Genomic DNA, 21,485 nt, shown 5'->3' with positions numbered 1-21,485 from the left:
AAAACGTTGGAGCCGATTGAAAAAGTTTGTCCATGTGAACGGAGAACCGGAGTGAAATTCCTTCCGGTCTCCTAGAAACAGGGAAACAAATGTTTAAACTGGGACGAGCGAAGGAATTGCATTTAAATTAGATTACCGCCCAGGTAAATATTGGAATTCTACTTTGAACCGCGACGAATGAAATCGTATTACAAAATACGAATAAATATTACCCTCCTCCGTTTATTGTATCGCTCTTTCTCTGTCTCTTTATTTCCGGTTCATTCCGTTGATACCTTCCACTTGTTACGCGTTATTCCTGCTGGTATACAGCGACGAGCATCTGGAATTTAATTAGCTTAATTAAATCCGGATTAAATCAGCCGGAGATCGCTTGACCTGAAAATCGCGATGAAAGAATGCGTTTGAACTGCTGACTTTACCCTGTTATAAATACGTACAGGATCATTCACAATACGTGGGCATGATTTTTAGATTTAAACTTTTTATTCTGGTACCTCAATTTCCATTCTGGTGCACCCTGTATACACTTGAGTTCACGAGAATCACGAAACGCGAATCGCAGTTGTTCATTCGGACGGTCCGTTTCTGAAGAGAGTCGCCGAATTACGAAAAATACGAGAATTTTTCGTAAAAAATGGTCCAACCCAGGGGACGAAAGCAGAAAAATGCGCATCGCAACGAGAACAGCTCTCTTTCACGGATTTCATCCACTCCAACCGAAAATTCAGACGTTTATTCGTGGAAAACGGCGATTATTAAATTTCTAAAGGAAAAAACAGGGTTCCAAGTTAAAACCTACCCTAGCGAGAATTCAGGAGTATCGCGACCAAATTTTTTCCTTGCCATTTCGACAGATACAGGGGTTGGTGCGTGAACGAGCATGAATTATGCGACCTATCAGGATTCACGAGCAACAGACAACCGAATCCTATTCCATTTGACCTGGTCCCGTGGTCGATGAGCAGCGGCAACCCCTTTGGGAAGGGGTTGAATGTAAGGAAAAGGGGCGTAGCTCGAGTTCATGATTCAATCAACGAAGTTAAAGCGAGCGCGAAATGACGCGGTGTAAACTCCCTGCAAGCCCTCTTTTCATCCCTTCGAGGGCGCGTTACTCGGAACGACGCACCCTCTTCGTCGAATTCCATTCATCCCTCGTACGCTTCCGAACCGTCGACTCTGCTTGAATCGTATTGCAACGCGATTCGATCGACCTTACCGTAGCAGCGTGTTTCAACTGCATCATCTGAACTAGAGCTCGCGAATTCAAGAGTCAAGGGTGTCTGTGCGAGGTGCGTTACTCCAATTACAAACGAAGCAGGCGAAAATCCGGTGCTTTATAAAATATACTTGTTACGATTTCAATCTCGTGTTAGATTTCCTTCGGAATTTTAGAAACTTCACAAAATTATTGATACTATTATTTGGTCGAAGTATCACTGTATCAGTCACAAAGCATTCCAAGGGTTAATTTGGTACCAGTCGGAGAACGATAGTATTTATCGACGACGAGAGTGTGTCTATTGCGATGAAAGTTCGGGACAGGATCGTTTCAAAGAGAAAACTTTCCTCGCTCTCTGTTTCTGAACGGACAGGAAGCTTTTAAAAAAAAAAAAAAAGAACGAGGAGAGAAGCGCACAGACCAAAGAGGAACATAGTACTTCCGGCGCTTTTTCTTCCGCGTAATGGAATGTAAAGTTCCCGATTAAATTGCGTCTTTAAGCGATCCTCAGGAAGACGAGGGATATTTTTTGTAAAAATACAGCCAAAGTAACCGAGAAATATCGTTATCCTGTGTGTGTCTCTCTCTGTAACGTCTCCACTTTTTCCCTCCCTCTGCTTCGGTACGAAAATCCATTAAAACGTCTCGAAAACACAGTCCTTCGAAACTTCTATTGTGAAAGAAAATATTATTACGAATTATTCTTCTGTCAAACGTAATCGTTGCGAATAATAGCCTGAGACAACGAGCTCTGTTTCTTTCAATATAGTCAGGAGAAAAATACCCTCGTTAGGTAATAATTTGTAAAAATAAAACAAAAAGATTATCACAAAAATTAATATTTATACTGGTGCACTTTTTACAAAAAAATTGAATTTCTTCCAATACCAAGTAATTAATTAAACTAATCAAACATTGAAACTTCAAACGAGCACTATGGTTAAATTACCTTCCCGCTGGACGATCATCGTGAAAATTCATCGCTGGAGAAAGTAGCGAAAAGAAAACCATGAGATGAGGTCGTTCCGAAAGGAACCGAGCGATATTGCCATAACGATATCGCGAAAAACGAGAATCACCAGCTAGACGCGTTATCGCGCGATGCGAGAACCATCGACGCATCGTTCGAACGGAATTTCTCCGTCGCGTTTATCGTTCCGCGTATATCTTTACGAGTCGCTCCAGCGAGGATCCAAGAGGAAGTTGAAAGAGGCCGAAGTCGGAGCGTGAGAGGGTGAAAACTGAACGCGAGCGAACAGAAGCTAGCAGGGAACATCCGGTCTCATTTAATCTGGCAACGCTAGACGCGATACATCTTTGTTGTCAACGTCTAGGTGGATGTGTGTGCACGGTGTTGAAGTGCATTCGAGCACACCACCGGTTCCAGTTGCCTCCAGCTGTGAGCACAGCCAGAAGAGAACCGATGCAACCTCCTGGTCGCAGTAAAACCTTCGCCTCTTCGTCTTCACCGTTGTTCCCTTGGTCGTTGGCACGAGGCAAAGTCGGTGACTCGGCCACCTGGGAAATACCGAGTAATGCCCCGCAAAGCTGCTTCCCAACCTCCCCTTTTTTCCCTCATCTTTCTGTTTCTTTTATCCTTTTTCTCCTTTCCATCTTCTCTTTGGTCTTTCCTTTGAAGCGTACACACTTTTGTTTCGAGAGCATACGAGTTAAAATTAAGAGAATCACAAATTCGCGTATGTACAATGTTCTCTTTAAAAAGAAGAAGTACGTATTATTAATGGCACTGGTTTCAATCTCTTTTCTTATGGCTCTTTGACTTCCTGCCTGAGAAGATGAGACACTTGATCGCGCGATAGAGAATGTAAAGAACGATCAATGCTACGGCTATCAGAAAGGCGGCAACGTCGACGAGATTACGTTTGCACCAGGACATCTTTGACCCCTCGCTCTTTAGATACGGCACGCCATTCCCTCGACCTACGTACTCCGTCCACCAAACAGCCGTCTCCACCGGTGTCGCAGGCCGATCTCTGTAAGCTTTTGAAAGCTGACGAGCGTTCTCCAGGTATCTGGAAGAAAAAGAAAAACAAAGAAAAATTACTGGAAAGTTCCGAAACACTCCATGCAATTCGTATACATTTCTCCTTGACGGATCCCGGCTTCGTATAAACCGAGTTTTATTACTCGAACAAACGAAGAAAAAGTTTAGGGAGAAAAGGAGCAAGCAACAATCGCATTGGCCATCCCATCATATTACTTCTCCATACCAACCGCTATCTCGCGTCGTTTCCATTTTCTTCATCGGTTATCGTTGCTTACCTTTTTCCTTTTTTTTCTTCTTTCGATCCAAACTTTTAACAACTATGTCCGCGATACGATACTCGATGAATAATTCATGCAATACACCGATCGATCCAGCGTGTTCGATACACTGGCCGAGCGTGGAAAGATGCCGCCGCGGGATACTTTATAAATATCCGCGAGAGCTTTTAACGGTACGCTTATCGTTCGGCCGGAAACATCCCCATCCCTCGTTCATCGACCGACAACGAGGAGCTCGTTTCATCGGCGAAAACAACGTTGTCGAAACGCGTGTCCGTTCGAACGAATCGGCAATACGAGCCCTCGTTTCATCCCGCAGAGACGCGACAGACGGAGAAAAAGGGAGGGAAAAAAAAAGGAGGGAAAGAAGAGGAAGGGACGAAGAGGACGAGAGGGTAGACAGGCTGGCAAACCAACCTGAACGACCAGCAGCACACAATTTACCAATCGGTACTCTCCATTATTCGTGTTTACAGCTGCAGGCCGCGAATCAACTTGCTCCACCCCCGCTGTGTTATTTGCCTCGGTCAAATTCAGTCGCAGCCCTGCGGTGGTTTTGAATTAACCATCAATTTTAAGCGTGTTCGACGTCCCTTCCGTCAACGCTGCACCCTTGCCGTCCTAACCCGTCGTCGAGTCGATGTTTTAAAAGGTGTCGGACAGATAGCGGGGCTAAAGGAATTAATTTATTACGTCGAAGGATATCCCGTGATAATTTACCATTGAAATTTCCTCCGTCTTTTGTCAATTTTGTATGCAACCTTTCGAACGGTTCTATCAGGATGGAAATAGAGGGTAGTTTCCAAAAAGATAGTAGGTGGAACGTTATCGGAAAACGGGTGAAATTATTTAGCCAGGGTAGTCTGAAGGCAGATGTCGCGAAAGTTACGCGAGAAACCATTTCTATCCCCATTTCTGAGGCCGGCTCGTATCTCGAGGGGATCATAATTCCCGCGATATCTCGGATCGTTGTCGCGAGGCTCGAGCACCCAGACACCTTACGAACTTACTTTCCGACTTGTAACGTTATCGCAAGCTTCTAAGAGGCTCGCTACTTCTCAGCCAAAACTCTTGCAACTCGTCCGCGAGTAGCTACGAATTATATGAGAAAGTGCAATTTGAAAAAGTTCTAATCCTTCGAAGTAAATAAAAGGTCGAGAATAAAAAGCGATAGCCAGTGATAACACGACCCGGCTTATTTGCATGGCGAAAGGAGGAACCCGGCGTTGATGGAAAATTCAACGGTGGCGAGCTTGAAAGGCTCCGACACATAATAAACGAGGCTTCCGGTTATCGGGATCACGGCACGCCGCTCCTGGGTCCTTTGGCTGCTTGCAAATTCTCCGGGAACGAGTTGCGAATATTACGAATCTCGCGTCTCTGAATATGCAGGTACACGCAATTAAAATGTCCCTCGTCAGCCGGGCGCAAGGGGTGAAAGTAATTTTCTCGGTGAATTTTTTCGAAGTTACTTCGTCACGCGTTAACTGTATCGGTGGTGAATGTCGGTGAATTTTCTGGCTGTTCCTGGCGGAAAGTAATCTTCCTTCCGCTCGTAATTCCTTCGAAGTTACTTTACGATTTCCTGGCTCGTTGTCGCCCGCCGACTCTCCGCCACCTAACCAACTTACTTTCCTACTTGTAACGTTATCGCGGCGAACCGAGACGCCTCCATCTTCTGCTCTCGCGACCAATTAGCCGAGGTAACCGAACTCGTGCACGTACACCTATCTTCCGGGGCGCATTATTCTCCAAAGATCCTAGATTACGAATCGGAAAATTTTCCGTTTCTTTAATATCATCGCGACTTACTTATTTATACTTTTAATAAATGGCAGGCTAGTAACGAAGGTGCACCGCCGACAGCGAATTATCGAGCCGTAATTTCAGCCACGGTACGTGATACAGCTGTAACAGGAACCGCGAAACGCTTAACAAACAACCGCTGAAACGATCCCCTCCATCAGGGCAACCAACTAATTGGGCCAGAAGCAGAAAAGTCCGACACCGGGTATGTTTCATTTGCACCTGACACAAACAACGTTTAAATCCTCAATTACAGTCGCTTGCGCGTTACGCGGACAGGATATCCGTTTGACGTACACACGCGTGCCACGTTAATTTTCGAACGCGGTTTCCGGGTGCCGGTGCGCCCATTCGCCACTATAAATCTACAATAATTCATTGTTTGTAGAAAAATTCACCGGTACTTTGATTTCCAATTTGCTACCTTACATAAATCCTTTAATAAATTCTAATTAAAAATACAAAGTGTAATGCGTTAAATTGAAACGATTGCAAGTAAAATCGATCACGTTAAATTCCTCTCGCGTAAGAAGAATAAAACTAACGAGAATATATCCGCGCTTTAGACGCAAGCGTTTATTGAGGCGCGTACTAGAGCAGAAGAGGAAAGAAGTAAGGAACCTCCGGTGAAATGGCCCTCGGGCCCCGAGCTCCGATCCAATTAGATTTTTAATAAAAGTTTACCCATCCCGCCGTACTGTCCCGCGAGTCACGTACCGGTTTGCGTCCCAATGGGCTGAGAAAAAGATTAACTGGTTCCCAGGGTAACCAGCCTTTTAACACCGAACCACCCCCGATACCATTTCGCTATAACTTCGACTGTTTTTTCCTCTTCTACATCGATCAATAAAATCGATAGATTTCAGGTACACTTTTAAGTGTACCACCCTGTGAAACGAAATACGAAGAAAATCGTTCCAAAATTCATGCACCGCAGCGTTGTTTCGATATAAATAAAGCCCGTAGCTTTTAGGTGATTACCAGAGGTACGCGTAGAATACGTTGCTAGAGTAAATACCAAGAGTAAAGAGAGAACGAAGCGTTTGCATTGCAAGTGTAATTCCCTGTCGGCGAAAATGGAGAACGAATCCAGCGCGATGCTTCGTAATATTCCTGAATCAAAGCTCGATCAGTATGGTTCGTTTCAAATAAACTAACGCGGAATCTGACCAATGGAGGTTTCCTCCGAAGACGTTCCAGACGACTATCCTATCGAATAAGTATTTCGGTGTTCGAAGGGTGGGCGGATCGTTGGCAAACATCGTGGATGCATAAAATCGTGGCTGTCCGTGGCAACGATTGTAAATTATCACGCCAGACGGTGGTAGGGACGTTAAAATCTACGCGTGTTCGTTGCGCTTGTTCGCCGCAGCTTTCTTGGCAGATTTCGAGCAATAAGACGGGAAAACTACGTAAAGTTTACGTATACAGAAGCTGGAGGAAATACCAGGGACGCTCGAGACAGATATATCTTTCTTTTATTAAGACGTTGAATAATTTACTGCGGCAGCCCTGTAATATTAATTAATTAATACGCCGGCTGTCAGGGTGGAAGTAACCGATTTCGAATTTGACGTAGGTACGAGTCGGTTAAAATTTCATAGAGATAAAGAGGAAAACCTGGAATGGCGAGTTGGCTTTTATCGTCGCGTCAATTAATCTGGTTCACGCGAACATTTGATATTAATTCCGTTCGAGGTATTGTCAGATTTTTAGAGGCTGAAATTTACGAGCCACGGAAATTGCTCGCTTCCCGATATTTCCATTTGCAATGATATTTATGCTTCCGCCACGTGACTGCGACGAACACGCGGCTGATTCCGTCGACGCGTGTAAGTCGAGAGTCGTATTAAATGGAATCGACGGTATTAAAACGGGGAAATGAGAATTTTCGGGGAAAATTGGGGAAAAAAGGAAATAGAAAATTACAAGAGCGTCCGAGTGTTAATAAAAATTAATTCAGCTATTTCTACAGAATGGAAATCGTACTTTCTCATTTTTCTCAAAATACTTTTTATTCGAATGGTATTACACGGACAGACGTATCCGAATATTCGAGAAAGAGATCAGATTTTTCCGGATTTTGATCCCGGTTTTATCATTCGCCTTCTACTTTCCTCTTCGTCTTTTCCTTCTTGCTGGACGTCGAAATTTTCTTTCAAAGATCCCCGTTCCGCATTACCCGGTGACTTATCGAGTTACAAAGACGTATATCGTCGGGAAGCGATTGGATTTTCCGAACCACCGTCTAGCACCCCAACGTACGAGAAGCCTCCAGGGAACGAGATCGGTTTTATATATACTTAGACACACGCGTTTTGTGTACACGTACATTGCTCGTTCCCGTCTACCAGAATATACAACGTTTCGTATAGGGTGTTTCATTTTCGCCAGAGACATTTTTCAAAGAATCCCGCTACCGCGACAGTGTATCGAAATCGGATCGTTGTCGGGTAACGAGATGAAAAATTATCACCGTCCTCGCGATGGTCTCGATTATTTATTCATATACACGAGATAAGCTCTCTGTTCCATATTTGATCGTATAATGCGGATAATTTAGTGACGAGTAAAATATGTATTAACATTTTGATAACCCCGTATTTTCCGATACCTTTTTTCTATCTAGGAGATTAATGATAGGATTATGCTTGAAAATTACTAATTATAATTGCCACGCGATACGGTTGATGAAAACGGGATGAAAGATCAGATAGATATTCATAAATATGTGAAAAAAAATATTGATAATTATTTTAATGAAATTAACGACTTTTCCGGGAAGAGACGAAAACTGGAGGACTGAAATTTCAGCTACCAATGAATTTCGTGGGAGATAAGAAACTCGGAAGCGAATGAAATTTCTGATTATTAGGAGATCAAAGGCAGATGGATAGCTGTGTGTACGGGACTTAATAAGCAAACCGAACCTGAGAATACAGCGCGTAAAACGCAAAGGCAATATTCCACGGTGCGAAGCTGGCTGAACGAAAGAGAAACTCGCTGAGAGAAACAAGATCAAAGTCTTAGCGTATCATCTGCGAGATTTTCGATACTCCAGTCCGAAGCCATGCGACGATACGAGAAAGACATCTTGTTCATGAGAGACCGAGACGGATACTTTGATTCTCGCGTACCAATTCTCGGTCTGATCTTCGCAGGAGAAGATTAAACTGCACTCGGATGTTATTAAACTTCCAATCACGTTGATCCAAAACTTTATAACGCGTGTACGTCGAAACTTTCGTTTAATCTTGAAATAATCCCCTCTTTGGATTTTCGTCTAATTAGAAAATCAAAATAATCATCTACTTTTTTCTTGCGTGTTGCGAACGAAAAAGAGAATTTCCACGATCATCGAAAGAGAAAACTTATGAAGATATCAGGTCGGCGGACGAATATCTGGATTAGGGCGGCTTCTTAATGCGGCTTTCGTGTACATCGAGCCGAAATGCATTATTCAAACACTTGTTCCCGTACACGTGGCGTAAATAATGAAATTCAACGGATCCGAGGAGAGATAACTTTTTTTGTCATACGACTCGTAACTTCAAGCAAATATATACATGTATTGCCCTCGGTAAATAAGGTAGCAGCAACGAGAAAGTTCCATTTGCAAATAAGCAACTTTTTAATTCAACTCAATTCAAAGAAACGATGCTTCGAACTCCTTTCTGTATCGAAATTAACTTCGAAATTCACAAAGAAATCCGTCCTCTCAAACGCTCCTCGTAAGAAGAAGATTCTTATAATTAGGTAGCATTATACACCATCCTCGAATCTGCTTTCCCTCTGCTTCGCGCAGCAAACTCCATTCATCGTTAACGTAATTCTCAAGATTGGAGGAGTTATTCTTTGATCGTGGAGAGAAAAGCGAATCGTTTAAATCATTCGATGCTTAATAGGGACGATATACAGGGTGATTGAAAATTTTATTTTCGAACTCAGTCCATCGATTGTTTCTCCATTCATCAAAGGCAAAAGCCAGACCGACTGTGAAAGTAACTCCAGCCAACGTCCAATTACTTTCTCGTCCTGAGAAACGTTCCACGCGTCATTACGCAGCATCTCCGCCCTTGTTCATTTCCAGCCCTCCACACCCTTTCCCGACGGCTTTTGCCCGTCTCGTTTCCGTTTTCCCCGCTCTCGCTCGACCATTACGCGTCCCTTACGAGCGAGCAGGTGCGCCCAAGCACTCGTCGAATCCGCACAGACTCGCAAAAGAGGATTCGCCAGGAATAAGAATACCTTGGTTATATTTCGTATCTCGCTCTCCGGCAAAATAAATCCCGGCTAAAGGACGAGCAAGCTGAACGATGGATGGCATTCGTGGTCGGACGACCGCGAAGAGACTGAGACTCGTCGAGCGAAAGGGTTGTTCTCGCGGCCGAATAAGAACAACAGGGTAATAAAGCGGAGGGAAGTTGGGAGCCGGGGAGACGATAGACGGGGAAATGAATGGAGAAAGATGGATGAAAGGAGCTGAGAGAAAAACTAGAGACAAAACGAGTGTAACGATTCTCGCTAATGAGACTTTCCAAGAATTCCTTATTGCTAACAATGTTTAACGCGTTGAATTATTATAATCTAACGCGAGGTGTTTCAATTTGAACACAGAGAAATTCGAATAAGTGATTGGATCCACGTTTCTTCCCTTAACCAATTTTTCATCCCTACGTAGCAAAGTGTTCTTTCATCCTCAGCACGTTTTAGCTTCGTTAAAATCTGAGAAAAAAGTCACCTGCTCGTTCGAAATTATCCGTAGAGTCAACGTGGATTTTTGTACAATTAGCTTCACCTTACTTTGGATCCGCGTACTCTGTTCGTTAATTTTTCCCTCGACGAAAGAAGCGTCGCGAAGCGGTGTTTAATCACGCGCTCTCGTGTCATCGGTCCCTCTATCTCTTCGCTTTCTTCCATTCGATGGAGAACGAGAGAACTTGTAGTCCGAGTGACTTGCAAAGACGTCGTTTAAGCATAACCCGGTAAGGCACAGACACACGCGTATGCGGTGAACACGTGGGTAAGAAAGAAAGGGGTGTGTGTGTGTGTAGCGAGGCGAACAAGCTGCCACGTAGTAAGGCAGTAGTAAGGAAGGAGGAGAAGACAGAGAGAGGATGGTAGTCAAAGTTTCGACAGTTTGTAAGGAGGTACGAGGCACGCCCCTGTTCCTCTGCTTCTTCTTCGGTTACGGCTGAGGGATAACATAGTACAGCACCGACGTCAAGTTAGCCCGATACCCAACTCACCCCTTTACTCTTGCCATTCTCTTCTCTTCTGTTTTCTTCCTCTACCGTTGTCTAGAATACTTGACTGGCTTTACGATGCACACGAAATAGGACACTGCTGTTTTCCAGCTGCTCGTTTATTCATTTTGCTTTATACTGAGCGTCCTAGATTTTTCCGTATGATAAAAACAGGACTAAAACGCTCATAAATGATAACGAAGGGATATTTACGCATTTGCCATTTTGAAATCAGTGCCATCCTCTGGCCAATTCCTTGTCCACAGAATTTTCAGTAGTGTAGGCGTTTAGTGGAAAGAGAAGGCGGGAAGTCTTCTCGGACGCCCTTAGTTCCGGTCGACGACCGCCAGGTGGCGGCGGGATTGGTCTGTTCTCGCTAGCGGTCCCCCGGCACGCGATCCAAACACATATGATTTCCGAAAAACAGGGTTATAGGCATCTGGGGCAGGGATCGTCTGTCGTCAGCCCCACTGACGAGTCTGGCAGACGATCCCGAGACGAAAAAACCTTTTTTTCTGTTCCTACACTATAGGATGCTTATATTCAAGCTAAGTGCTGGTGCAGTTTTGAATATAGTTATACACGAAGAGGAGGGAAGAGGATGATACAGCTAACATAGAAGTACATTAGTAACGGTGTATGCCGTTTGATCTCGAGCCGAATGGCTGTAAGTCGAAGTTGGCTTACAAGCGCAATCATGCGCACAGATCTTTGGGAATTGAATGGCCACTTTGCGTCGCCTCGCGGGATCCGGAACGGAGGAAACAGGAAATTGAACAAGCTTGTTGGTACGTCAGTGACCCGGGTTTACGAGTTTTCACCAAGGGTGCACGGTAAAGTTATAAAAAGCATAGATAATATAACGTTACTTTGCAAGTACATATTGAAGTTGATCTCATCAGTAGTGATCGCCAAGGCCAACGCGGACAAAGTTTCACGAGGAATCGATGTTAACCACTTTGACTCTGGCGAGTGTCGATCCAGAAACTTGGCAATCCGTGTCGGTTTTATGAGCTCGAATATACGTTTAAGTGGATCTCGTGGAACGATTCGCATCGACGATAACGTATCGTTCGCGTCGTTTCCTATCGTGGCTCTATCGTTTTAACCACCGCCTTATTGCGTTTATCTGCGACGACTTTCTTACTTTCTGACTGGCGTACAACGCAAGAACCGTGCTCGTAAATCAATGGAGAAGTAGTGATTAGCAGGCGCAACAACGAGTACCGTACAGCACGACAACTTCGAGCCTGAACCTCCGACTCTCTAACAACGCTGTTTCCAAATCGTGGCTTAATTTTATATCACTCGCGCATGATACCTTGCCGTTAACTATTGCACCTTGTCACGCGATCAACAGAAACGTCGTTCGGTGAACCTCCTCGCGTTTCACCCTGTTGTTACCCCTACGTTCTTCCTTTCAACCTTTGACACGCTCGAAACCGTGCTGTCATGCGAACAGTTTAATCGAAAATAATAAATCTACGAAAACTGTACGAAGTAGAAAATTTCAACTGATCAAATGGGATTTGACTCGATTTGGTAAACGTCAGACCGATTAGTCTAGCAACCTCTTGTATTTTCGTCACGTAACGACGTCGTACGTACGGGATCATCGAATTACCGATGCTCGAATTTATTTATTAATTAGTATTCAAGGCGTTGCGTAACGAGGATACCAATCGCAGGTGCATTGTCGCGACGAAGGATCGTATCGAACCGCGTCCACGTCGAAGGACCAAGTCGGCGGGCTCGTAAATCCAGCCTGTCGTAATTACCGGGACAGTAGCGAGCTACGTCGAACGTGACGCTGCCAACGCTTTCATATCCGTTCTGATTTATTAAGCCGCTTTCATCGTTCGACGCGCGATTCGCGTGCCGGCGCATCGTAATTAAATCGCGAGTTACGAACCAACGAGCAACGGTTCTTGTTCGACGCCCGATACCAGACCCGTTTCGATCGGCCAAGATTAATGGAATTCTTTGCCTCGTTTCGATACCAATATTCCGGAAAATTCTCCTTTTTCTTCCACTAAACTTCTACTATTTCATGAAGCTTGAATGAACGAATCTACCTCAAGCGGAGCGATTCGAACGACAGAATGCAACGTCGCGTTTGTAAATATTACAGAATTGTTTCCGTCATTTCAATCCTGTAACGTTAACTCGACAAAATTACGTTCACCGCAAATACAGGATGATTTCCTGTTCCGTCAGACAACCCCTGCGGCGTAGCAACGAGAAAAAGAGGCCACGTATCGCGGCGAACTACGTCCCTCGCGTTCCTGTTTCCATTCCGCGTACGACAAAAGGCGTACAAGTCGCCCGAAGACCGGCACCCAACGTGACACACGGACACGCGAAAATATCCGACCGCAATCAGGTGAAAAATTCAACCGTCCAGCAATTTACGTGGACGCGGACACGCGGCGCCGCTCCGTGAACCGTGTAAACAAGTTCGGCTGGCACGCGTAACGGCGACGTAATGCCGAGCCTCGGCGCGGTTAACAAGTTATCCAGTTGGCTCGCCATTGAATAATGTAGGATTTAATTTCGTCCAGGTTCCCTGGTCGTCATCGAGTCGCCCTGCTGTTGATTCGCGCCGTGAAACATTTAGCGAGCGTGAAATTTCCCTGGCGACTGACCGGATACGAGCCGCTTCCACGAGCGAGCCTTGGGTATTTGTCGATGGACGAATATCGTCCGCCGAGACCACGTCGCTTCGTGTTCTTTTTTTTTTCAGCAATTCGTGCCTTGAATTTAGAGGAGCAAGCAAGAGAAAAAAAAACACGACGAGCGTAACACCCTTGCCACCTTCTTCTTTTAACGAAGCAAAAAGAAGTTAATTGTAATTCTTGGCACTAGGTGGTCGATAATGCTAGTCGATACGCGTCTATGTTTATGCTTGGTCAGATAATCGGAGAAAAGAACAATGGGAATCTGGCGAGGGGTTGGGGGTTGAAGAGACGGGCAAAAGTGTCGGAGAAGAGACAACGGGACAGAGATCGTAAGCAAGGAAGGAAAGGGGAGGATCGAAAAACGTCAGTGAGCCCTGGTTGCGGATTAACGGGACGCTTGTGCTGCAACGACGATGCACTTCCCGGACATCCGAGCGCCCGGACAGTTCGTGAGATATTCAACGGACCGAATATCCGGCCAGATTATACGATTTCCCTTTTTGCCACGGTTCCCTTCCTCTGCGATTTTACCTGCTCCCCTTTCTTTTTTATTCGATTTCTCTTCCCCCCTACTGACGCAACCGACGCACAATCGATTGGATTTCTAGTAGAGATTTCGAATTCATGCGTACGTGAAATGAAACTCTTACCTGGTATTGTTGAAAACTTCGTCCACAGCGTGTCTCAGTGTCTGTTCGTTTAATTCGGTGAATTTCAAAACTATCGCAGCCCCTCTGGCTTGGGCTGCTATCGAGTTCTGATACTGATCCCCGTAAAAGGGCATCAGAATCATGGGCACTCCCCTGTATACACCCTCCGACAAACCCAGAAGACCACCGTGGCCGAAATAGCACTTGACGTTAGGGTGAGCTGTAAAAAAAGATCCCATATTAAAACGAAAAATCGTAGTTTTAAATAATATAATTACTTGGATGACAATTTCTGTTTACTCGAAATTATAACGCGTTTCGACACTTGTTATAGTTTATTATTTGTTTAAAAAAGAAAACAATGTCTAGCAAATACCACTGAACGAAAAATATTTACGATACAAACAGACTCATGGTTTATATGTTGACAAAGAGCAAATTTTAATAAAATTTTCATCTACACACCGGCCGGGAAATAGCGAAATCAAAGCAATATCGAGAGAGATCGATTCTCGATATTGGAGAGTAATCGTTGAAATCCGTTTGCATCTCACCGCGACGAAAATTCATCGTATTCTCCCCCCTCCCCCCGATTTTTCCTCGAAGAAACTTAAAAATGGGGAGCACCGTGTTCATTTCCATAAATATTCAACCATGGATTTCAGTCTAACCCCGTCAAATATGAATCAGTTCGAGGAAAGATCGTTCCCCACCATAATACGGATTATTACGTTCGTAAATAGTAGGGGAGAGTCGTACAGTAGAGGTAGTTGCGTTAAAGTCGGGTAGCAAATATATTATTTGTATAGGAAAAAAAAACAGGAGGTAATAGAAGCTTTGAAATTAAAATGTAAAAGTACTTCGGTTCAATTATTTCTTTCGATAGAATAGAATAAAAAATAAAAATCCTGGCATTTGTAATACCGATCCCGAAACCTTTTACCATAAAGGTTTCCGTATCTTCGGCGTCGATCCTAATGTCAGATTCCATTACGATCCGACTCCCAACCCAGCGTATTTTTTCGCTTCTTTCTTCTCTATCGTCCCTTCGTTCGTCGACACCGCCGATTTACGTACAGATGCAGACGAAGCTAGAGGGGTTGTACGTCTGTCGGAACGTAAGGGGATGGGACACGACGAGCACCTCTCGAGGTTTCGCCCTCGATACATCCTCGTGACGGTGCTCGTCGATACGTGACAGAGGATATCTATCGGAGGTGGCCTGAATTTTTGCAGCCGACATCGGGAATACAACCGATCGGGGAGAAGGAGAAATCGGTCGGTCGGTTCTCGCACGATTTGCTCGAGATTTCCGTCAGCCGCGTTACCTTAACGGATACATTTTTACGGCACTGGTAACGAGGAAATAACGCGATGGTATTTCCTCGAGGAAGGTCGTTTTACGACACGAATACCCCTGACGAGAATTGATATTTGCTCGAGTACCAGGTGGTAGGGTTGCCGTTCTTTATCCTGTAATATCGGCAAATACTTCCGCTAATAATATAATAAAATATTACGAATGAAGAAATACGGTGAAGAAATTCTGAAAAATTGAAGCTAGACGAAAAGGAAGATATGAAAAAAGAAACGGTAAAAGGAAATGCGTAACCTATGGTAACGGGGTTAATAGAATTCGATGCCTCGAGGGTAAGTCTACGTCGCAAATCGAATCGCGATCGATTCGCATCTGAAATTTCAGCAATGTATCACCAGGGAGCATCGAGTTAGCATAGTATACCGAACTCTGCAACCGTCTGACCCAAGGCAATCTAATAGAATCGTAAAAGTAACAAAGAAGTATATCTCATTCCTTAATGGATACCAAAAAGGAATAACAACGTGTTCGGCATCGATCGAACGATCCGACTTTTTAAAAGCCCTCGAGGATAATGCGACCCATCGTTTCGTTTCTACCTTTATATATCGCTAAATACGATACTCTTGGGTATTGCGTGTCAACATATCCCACCTTCATCGTCGATATCGTTGCCTCTAAAGTCAATTACATTAGCGAGTCGTATACGAATTGACAGGATCGATCGTGAAACACGACGTGAAACGGGTTCCACGACCGAGAACAGCCCGCATCAATTTATCAAATGCTTCTGTTTGTTTCGAATGTTTCCTTCGAATCGAGTAGCCGTGTTGCAACTATGAACGCGATAAAACCAGGGAGTATAATTAAAATGCCATTTTTGCTTTTAGGTATACAGAGTGTCTCAAGAAAATAAAAAGGAAAAAGTGGGCGAAGGAGACAAAAAACGACCGTTGAAGTAGCTTAAGAAATTAAATGGAGCAAAGCGTAACCACGATCTTATCAGGATCAGGAAGAAGAATGATAAGGAGAGGAAGGAAGCGGAGGATCAGGGATACACAGCAGTAAGGAGATAATAAAATTAAAGCGATCGATGCCAGCCTCCGGTCGAGTTACCCCGCCAGTTTTAGCTAGATTATCTGGTCACCTAGACAGCAACGAGATCCGGCCAACGCTAAAAAACGTGACCATCGATATGGTCTCAACGTCCATAGCGTTGCCTCCATGGGAAATAACGGCTGGCGCGACGCCATTGAATATCGATAAAAATAAAAGTGATAAGAGAATATGATAGCGATAATGATACACCGGATCGATAGTGGCCAATCTTCTTTTTACAACGCATAGAGTAAAGCAGCAACCAGGTACTATCTTTGCTCGTGTTTGCTATCTGATGATAAATAATTTATTAGATAAAAATCAGACGATAAACAGTGATAATGAATATCTAACGATTAGGATATCTATCTAATCGAATGCTTTTTAAATTTAATAAATCACCTTCCTATTAAACTAATATTTTTGTTCACGTAAGAAGTTAATAAAGATGAGCTTATTCAATGCAAAACAAGAAAGAACAATATTGTTTAACGCACATTTGGTGTGCAAATTTGCAAAAGACGATGAGCTTGATGGAACATTACGCAAAGACAAACGTGCGAGTTGATCGATGACTGTACAGGATGCTTAAAAAATAACGATCATGATTTCTAGAAGCGGATCCTCGCGAAAATTCATTCTGCAAAACTTTTTATCCTCTTAAAAAATTGAATACACGAAACTGATAGACATGTCATTTAACACGCTTACATTAGTAGATACCAATCACTGGAAATGATTTCACAAATTATAATCAAGTTGTACTTTATAATGAGTTAATGATAGGAGATAATTCTAGTCGTAAGTGGAAAACACTTAAACATATGCTACATGTTTGCGTTCAGATCAATACGTGTCTGATCACCTAAGTACCTAAACTACTGAACAACCTACTATCGTGAAATGGAGCGCAAGAAGAGGCAACAACATTGCGAGAGCTTTCAATTTTAATACGTTGTCTACCATAGAGGTCTCCAATCCATTAAATTGAAAATTTAATTCTTAATACAGCTCGCATTACCATGTATTATACCAGGTATGGCTACTTCAACTGTGGCAATTAACGCGTTGACGGTGATTTATGTTAGCAACGGGTCATTAACGATTTACCTAATTAAAGTAGTTTCGGGAACAGTACAGAACTACCGGTACGAGCATTCTCGTGGTCTCTAAACATGTAAAAAAAAATTTCTACTTTAACTAAACGTATATTCGTAACAGAGTATCGTTAAGACAATGACCTGGTTCCTCAAAGAATTTGTATTTATCCATTCAAAATAATCTTTCCCAATACTAATACGCGCTAATACATTCTGTACGCAGAAATATTCAGCCTTGACAAAGTTTCTGGCACTGGTTTCGATGACTCTGGCCCATGACCTACCGTATCACATATGCATATGAAAATATCATTGGACGAAACGTTACGTATTAACATAAATGACGCTTGATGGACAGTTATCGAAGAAGAGCACGATATACGAAGGTAATGAGGATTAATTCGATAGGAAGCATCGATGAAATCGGTATCGGGACCACTGATCGCGTATATCGATATAATTTCACGATCGAAAAATAATTTAATATGCAGCGTGATCGACGCGACATACAGAGATATATCGATGTCCCAATATCATTTCGAAGTATCGAAAGCTTCTCGGCTATGCAAATCGTTTCGAAAATTTCAAAACTATTTGACGTTCGATACCGTGCCGCTACTCGACAAATACCCGTCTGGGTTCTCCCCGCTGAAATCCGCTTTCGATATTTCCCTACGATTTCCAAGGGCTCTTTCGATTAGTTCCGCGCAATAGAGGAATTTCAATTTCGATTTCGAGTAGCCGATCGATTCTTCGCCGTTGGCTATTCCCACTGTAGATACGTATAGAGACATCGATATATCATCGCCTGACTTTAGTATTCTTTTATGGATTTGACCTTACAAAATATGAATTAATAACAATAACTTTAGATATACTAAACAGATACTAAAAAGTGTAGGAGCAAAGTTTAATTTTTCACTGGTCGTTCTACATGGGCAAATTTGAATAAGCTATCATCGCGTGCACTTTGTTCTTAATAGAGCGAACGATGAATCATTATTTCATCTAACTCAGCGTACTAAACGTATAACGTTTCGTGGTTACATAACAACGTACTAATATGTTGTGAAGAGTTGTACGCAGTCGTTGAAAAATAATTAGTAGAATATTTTTAAGTAATCAGTGGGATGTGATAGTTATATTTGGTAGATAAATTATTTATAATCAGAGACGATTATACTCTTAACATCAAGAGAATTAATTTGGAGTCAACTTTATTTTATTCTCCATTAAACGAAAGACTTGACGTAACTAATAAATGACTTTATGAATCATTATCACATAAATTGTTCCTAGCATAATGATGCAGCAAAAGCATAAATAAAAAAATATGTGACAGCAAGATAAGAAATAGACTAAATTACCATGATACTTAACTCTATAAGGCAAAAATGAAAAATGTAATGACATTCCGACGAAGTAAACTAATGCTGGTCCGATCAGCCTATTTATAATATGACCAGGAAACGAAGTACGACACCGAACAGAAGCGTATCGATGAAACATGATTCCCTGATTCCAATATCAACAAAACGACCACCATGTTCGTTTACGCCGAACACGATACTACCACTATCCCTTCCGTAATGGCTGCCATCGACTCAAAGTTGACTTTTCTCGCTCTACCATTATGTCATATGTCAGCAGTAAACATTGTTCCCCAAATGACCACGAATAACCTTAAGTTACCAAAATTAAGATATCTCTTCTTCAAACAAATTTTACTCTATTTACTGTGTCCATAAGAAGAATCGTGTAATAAAAACTGACCCCTCGAAGCAGAACAAGTCTTTGTTTAATCTTCAGACCCTAAATCACTGAGTTGCAAGAATTGAAATCTAATTTAAAAAATAAAAGAAATAAATTATATCGTTACTTACCCAGTATGTCGTATTGGGGTAGCCACTTCTTTACCAAAAAATTCGGAGGTAGTTGCGATAGCTCGTCAGTCTCCCACTTCCAGATGATTTTCCTAGGAATAGAAGCGAACACTTTCAGCAGGGCGTCCATTTTATCCTTCGGCATACTGGAGGTTTTCACCATGGAACCGAGATTGAAGTACAAAACACCCTCGTGAGCTTCGTCGAGGAATTTGGCGATGTCCTTCGGCAGAGGATTCGTTTTCTGCGGTATGTGCAGCCCTCCAACTTCAACGACATTAGGAGGCAAGGGCACAGACCCATGAAGAGTGTAATGAGTGTTCGCGAACATCATGGTTGCATTTCTGCTAAGGTCCTTTAAATTAGGGATGCCCGGTCCATATACTTGCTCGGCAATCGTTTGATCCTTCCAATGATAGACGGTGTTATAAAAGGTGGTTAGAAACCATGCGATTATAGCGTTCCATACTCTGTCCGTAAAACTCATCGGCCTTGGCAAACGGGTGAACATAGTAGGGATATAACTAGCCTCGTTAGAAATTCCCATATGATCGTTCGCCCATGGCATCAGCTGATGAGTGGATATTTCTATGACAGGGGCGTTAAACTTGTGAACGACCACCATGAAACAATTCGTATTGAAGCTCTCCGTGAACACCAGGTCGAACTTCGCGCCGGAAGTCGCTAACTGCTTAACTAGAGGATGTTTCAAGCCGATTTCGCAGGCTACAGACGACATGTTGTGCAAGGCGTACAACTCCATGAATATTCTTAGAGGAGAATCTGAGATCATTTTCAGATCGACCACGTTTATGAATACACCGTATCTTTTGTCTCTTAAATCGATGTCCTTGTAACTGGGCAATGGTTCAGCCGCGATGGCCATCTCTGTTCTCGGGAAATGGGAGACCACCGTCAATTCGTGACCACGACGGGCTAATTCTTCCAATAGCGGCTTGAACACGTCGAAATGACTCTTGCCGAGGTGGCCAAAGAATCCCAAGATCTTCAGCTTCTTCTGCGGCACCGAATTCTTCGTTTCGGCACATGTTGCGAGAAACACGAATAATAAGAAAAGGATCGTTCGTGGTATCGACATGGTTGCGGGTCTATCAGCGTCTAAGACACTGGCTCTGACAGTGATTCTGACGAGCCACGGCTTCGTGAGGCAACGCTATCTCCCCTCTACTTTAGCTGATTCGTCACTGGGTCCATAACAAGCGTAACGCAACCAACATTGTTGGTTCTTTTCGAGGGAATCCCAATACGTACCAATGACGACTTCACAGTTGCCTCTTCGATATTTTGTAAAATAATCTCTGTCTATTTAAGAGAGATATAAATAGCGAGTTTGATAGTGTTTCTAATAATTACTCATTTATTGACACCCCTTGTTTGCTTGTCACATTGTCGCATAAGACGTGCCTCTTTCAGTGTTCGTAATTACTACGAATCTGAACGTTTACAAAGTAATTGTAAACGATTAGAAAATGATAAGATAGGAAAAGTAGAGCGATAGAGAAAACTAGTGGCACTGTTCGTACGAGCCTGACGTTATGTAACGAATTGAACCGGTGTCGTAATTACGATGATCTGCTATTCCGGGCTTAGAAACTTAGGAAGCGTTCTTTCTCAATCGTTTTTACTCTAGTCCGCCGTACGACCATTAAATATTTCAAGAATTTCACTTAAATCACTATCACAGTTTCACATTCAATTAGGAAGGGTAAAATGATATGCGTCATTCGATGAAAAAAAATTGTATAAATGGTGCATCGTAGGTAATTACACTCGATTAGAGAAATTTACGTAGTCATTTAATATCCATTCATGGAAATGCTTATCATTTATTCAGATTACGCATTGCATCACGATTCCTTCAAATTACGAAGATAATTTCGTAAACACGATGACAATGTTAGATACTCAAAGTGAATGACATGCAACTTTAGATCCTAAAAAAATAGATAATCGGATGCTTATCGTTCGTGAACGACTATCTTGACTGACTAATTTACTGTCTTAACACGACAGTTTACTACCCCCTACTATGCCTGCTGTTTACTATAGCGTCGAGAAGAATATTCGTAGCACATTGGACGACGACCAGAATTGATCGCAACCTTTAAACTATTTGAAGCATGGGACAAAAACGAACAGAAACTCTTTAGAGTCTTTGTAATTCGCCATTTAGAATA

At 43.0% G+C, this 21,485-nt stretch overlaps 2 protein-coding genes across 3 annotated transcripts in view; one reads left to right on the top strand and one right to left on the bottom strand.

The window, feature by feature from the left end:
* Tmtc2 (Transmembrane O-mannosyltransferase targeting cadherins 2) overlaps positions 1 to 21,485 on the top strand; it is a 244,380-nt gene that overhangs the window by 218,268 nt on the left and 4,627 nt on the right. Inside the window, exon 14 of one of the 2 annotated variants that reach the window (XM_076688867.1) lies at positions 16,097 to 19,294. The exons of the other annotated variant lie outside the window; for it this stretch is intronic. The gene's annotated coding sequence lies outside the window, so the exon portion shown is untranslated. Of the gene's footprint in view, positions 1 to 16,096; positions 19,295 to 21,485 lie in introns of those variants that run through there. 2 annotated transcript variants of the gene reach the window in all.
* Positions 1,601 to 21,460, bottom strand: LOC117601590 (UDP-glycosyltransferase UGT5). The gene is made up of 3 exons (XM_034318566.2): positions 19,288 to 21,460; positions 13,889 to 14,108; positions 1,601 to 3,255 (listed from the first exon to the last, which is right to left on the bottom strand). Exons 1-3 carry the CDS (start codon positions 20,384 to 20,386, stop codon positions 2,976 to 2,978), a joined length of 1,599 nt encoding a protein of 532 aa, XP_034174457.2. The 5' UTR covers positions 20,387 to 21,460; the 3' UTR covers positions 1,601 to 2,975.

This window comes from Osmia lignaria, chromosome 6, assembly GCF_051020975.1.
Source record: "Osmia lignaria lignaria isolate PbOS001 chromosome 6, iyOsmLign1, whole genome shotgun sequence".
In the NCBI taxonomy this organism is placed as follows: domain Eukaryota; kingdom Metazoa; phylum Arthropoda; class Insecta; order Hymenoptera; family Megachilidae; genus Osmia; species Osmia lignaria.
The sequence above is the reverse complement of the archived record's forward strand: the minus strand, read 5'-3'. Positions and strand labels throughout refer to the sequence as shown.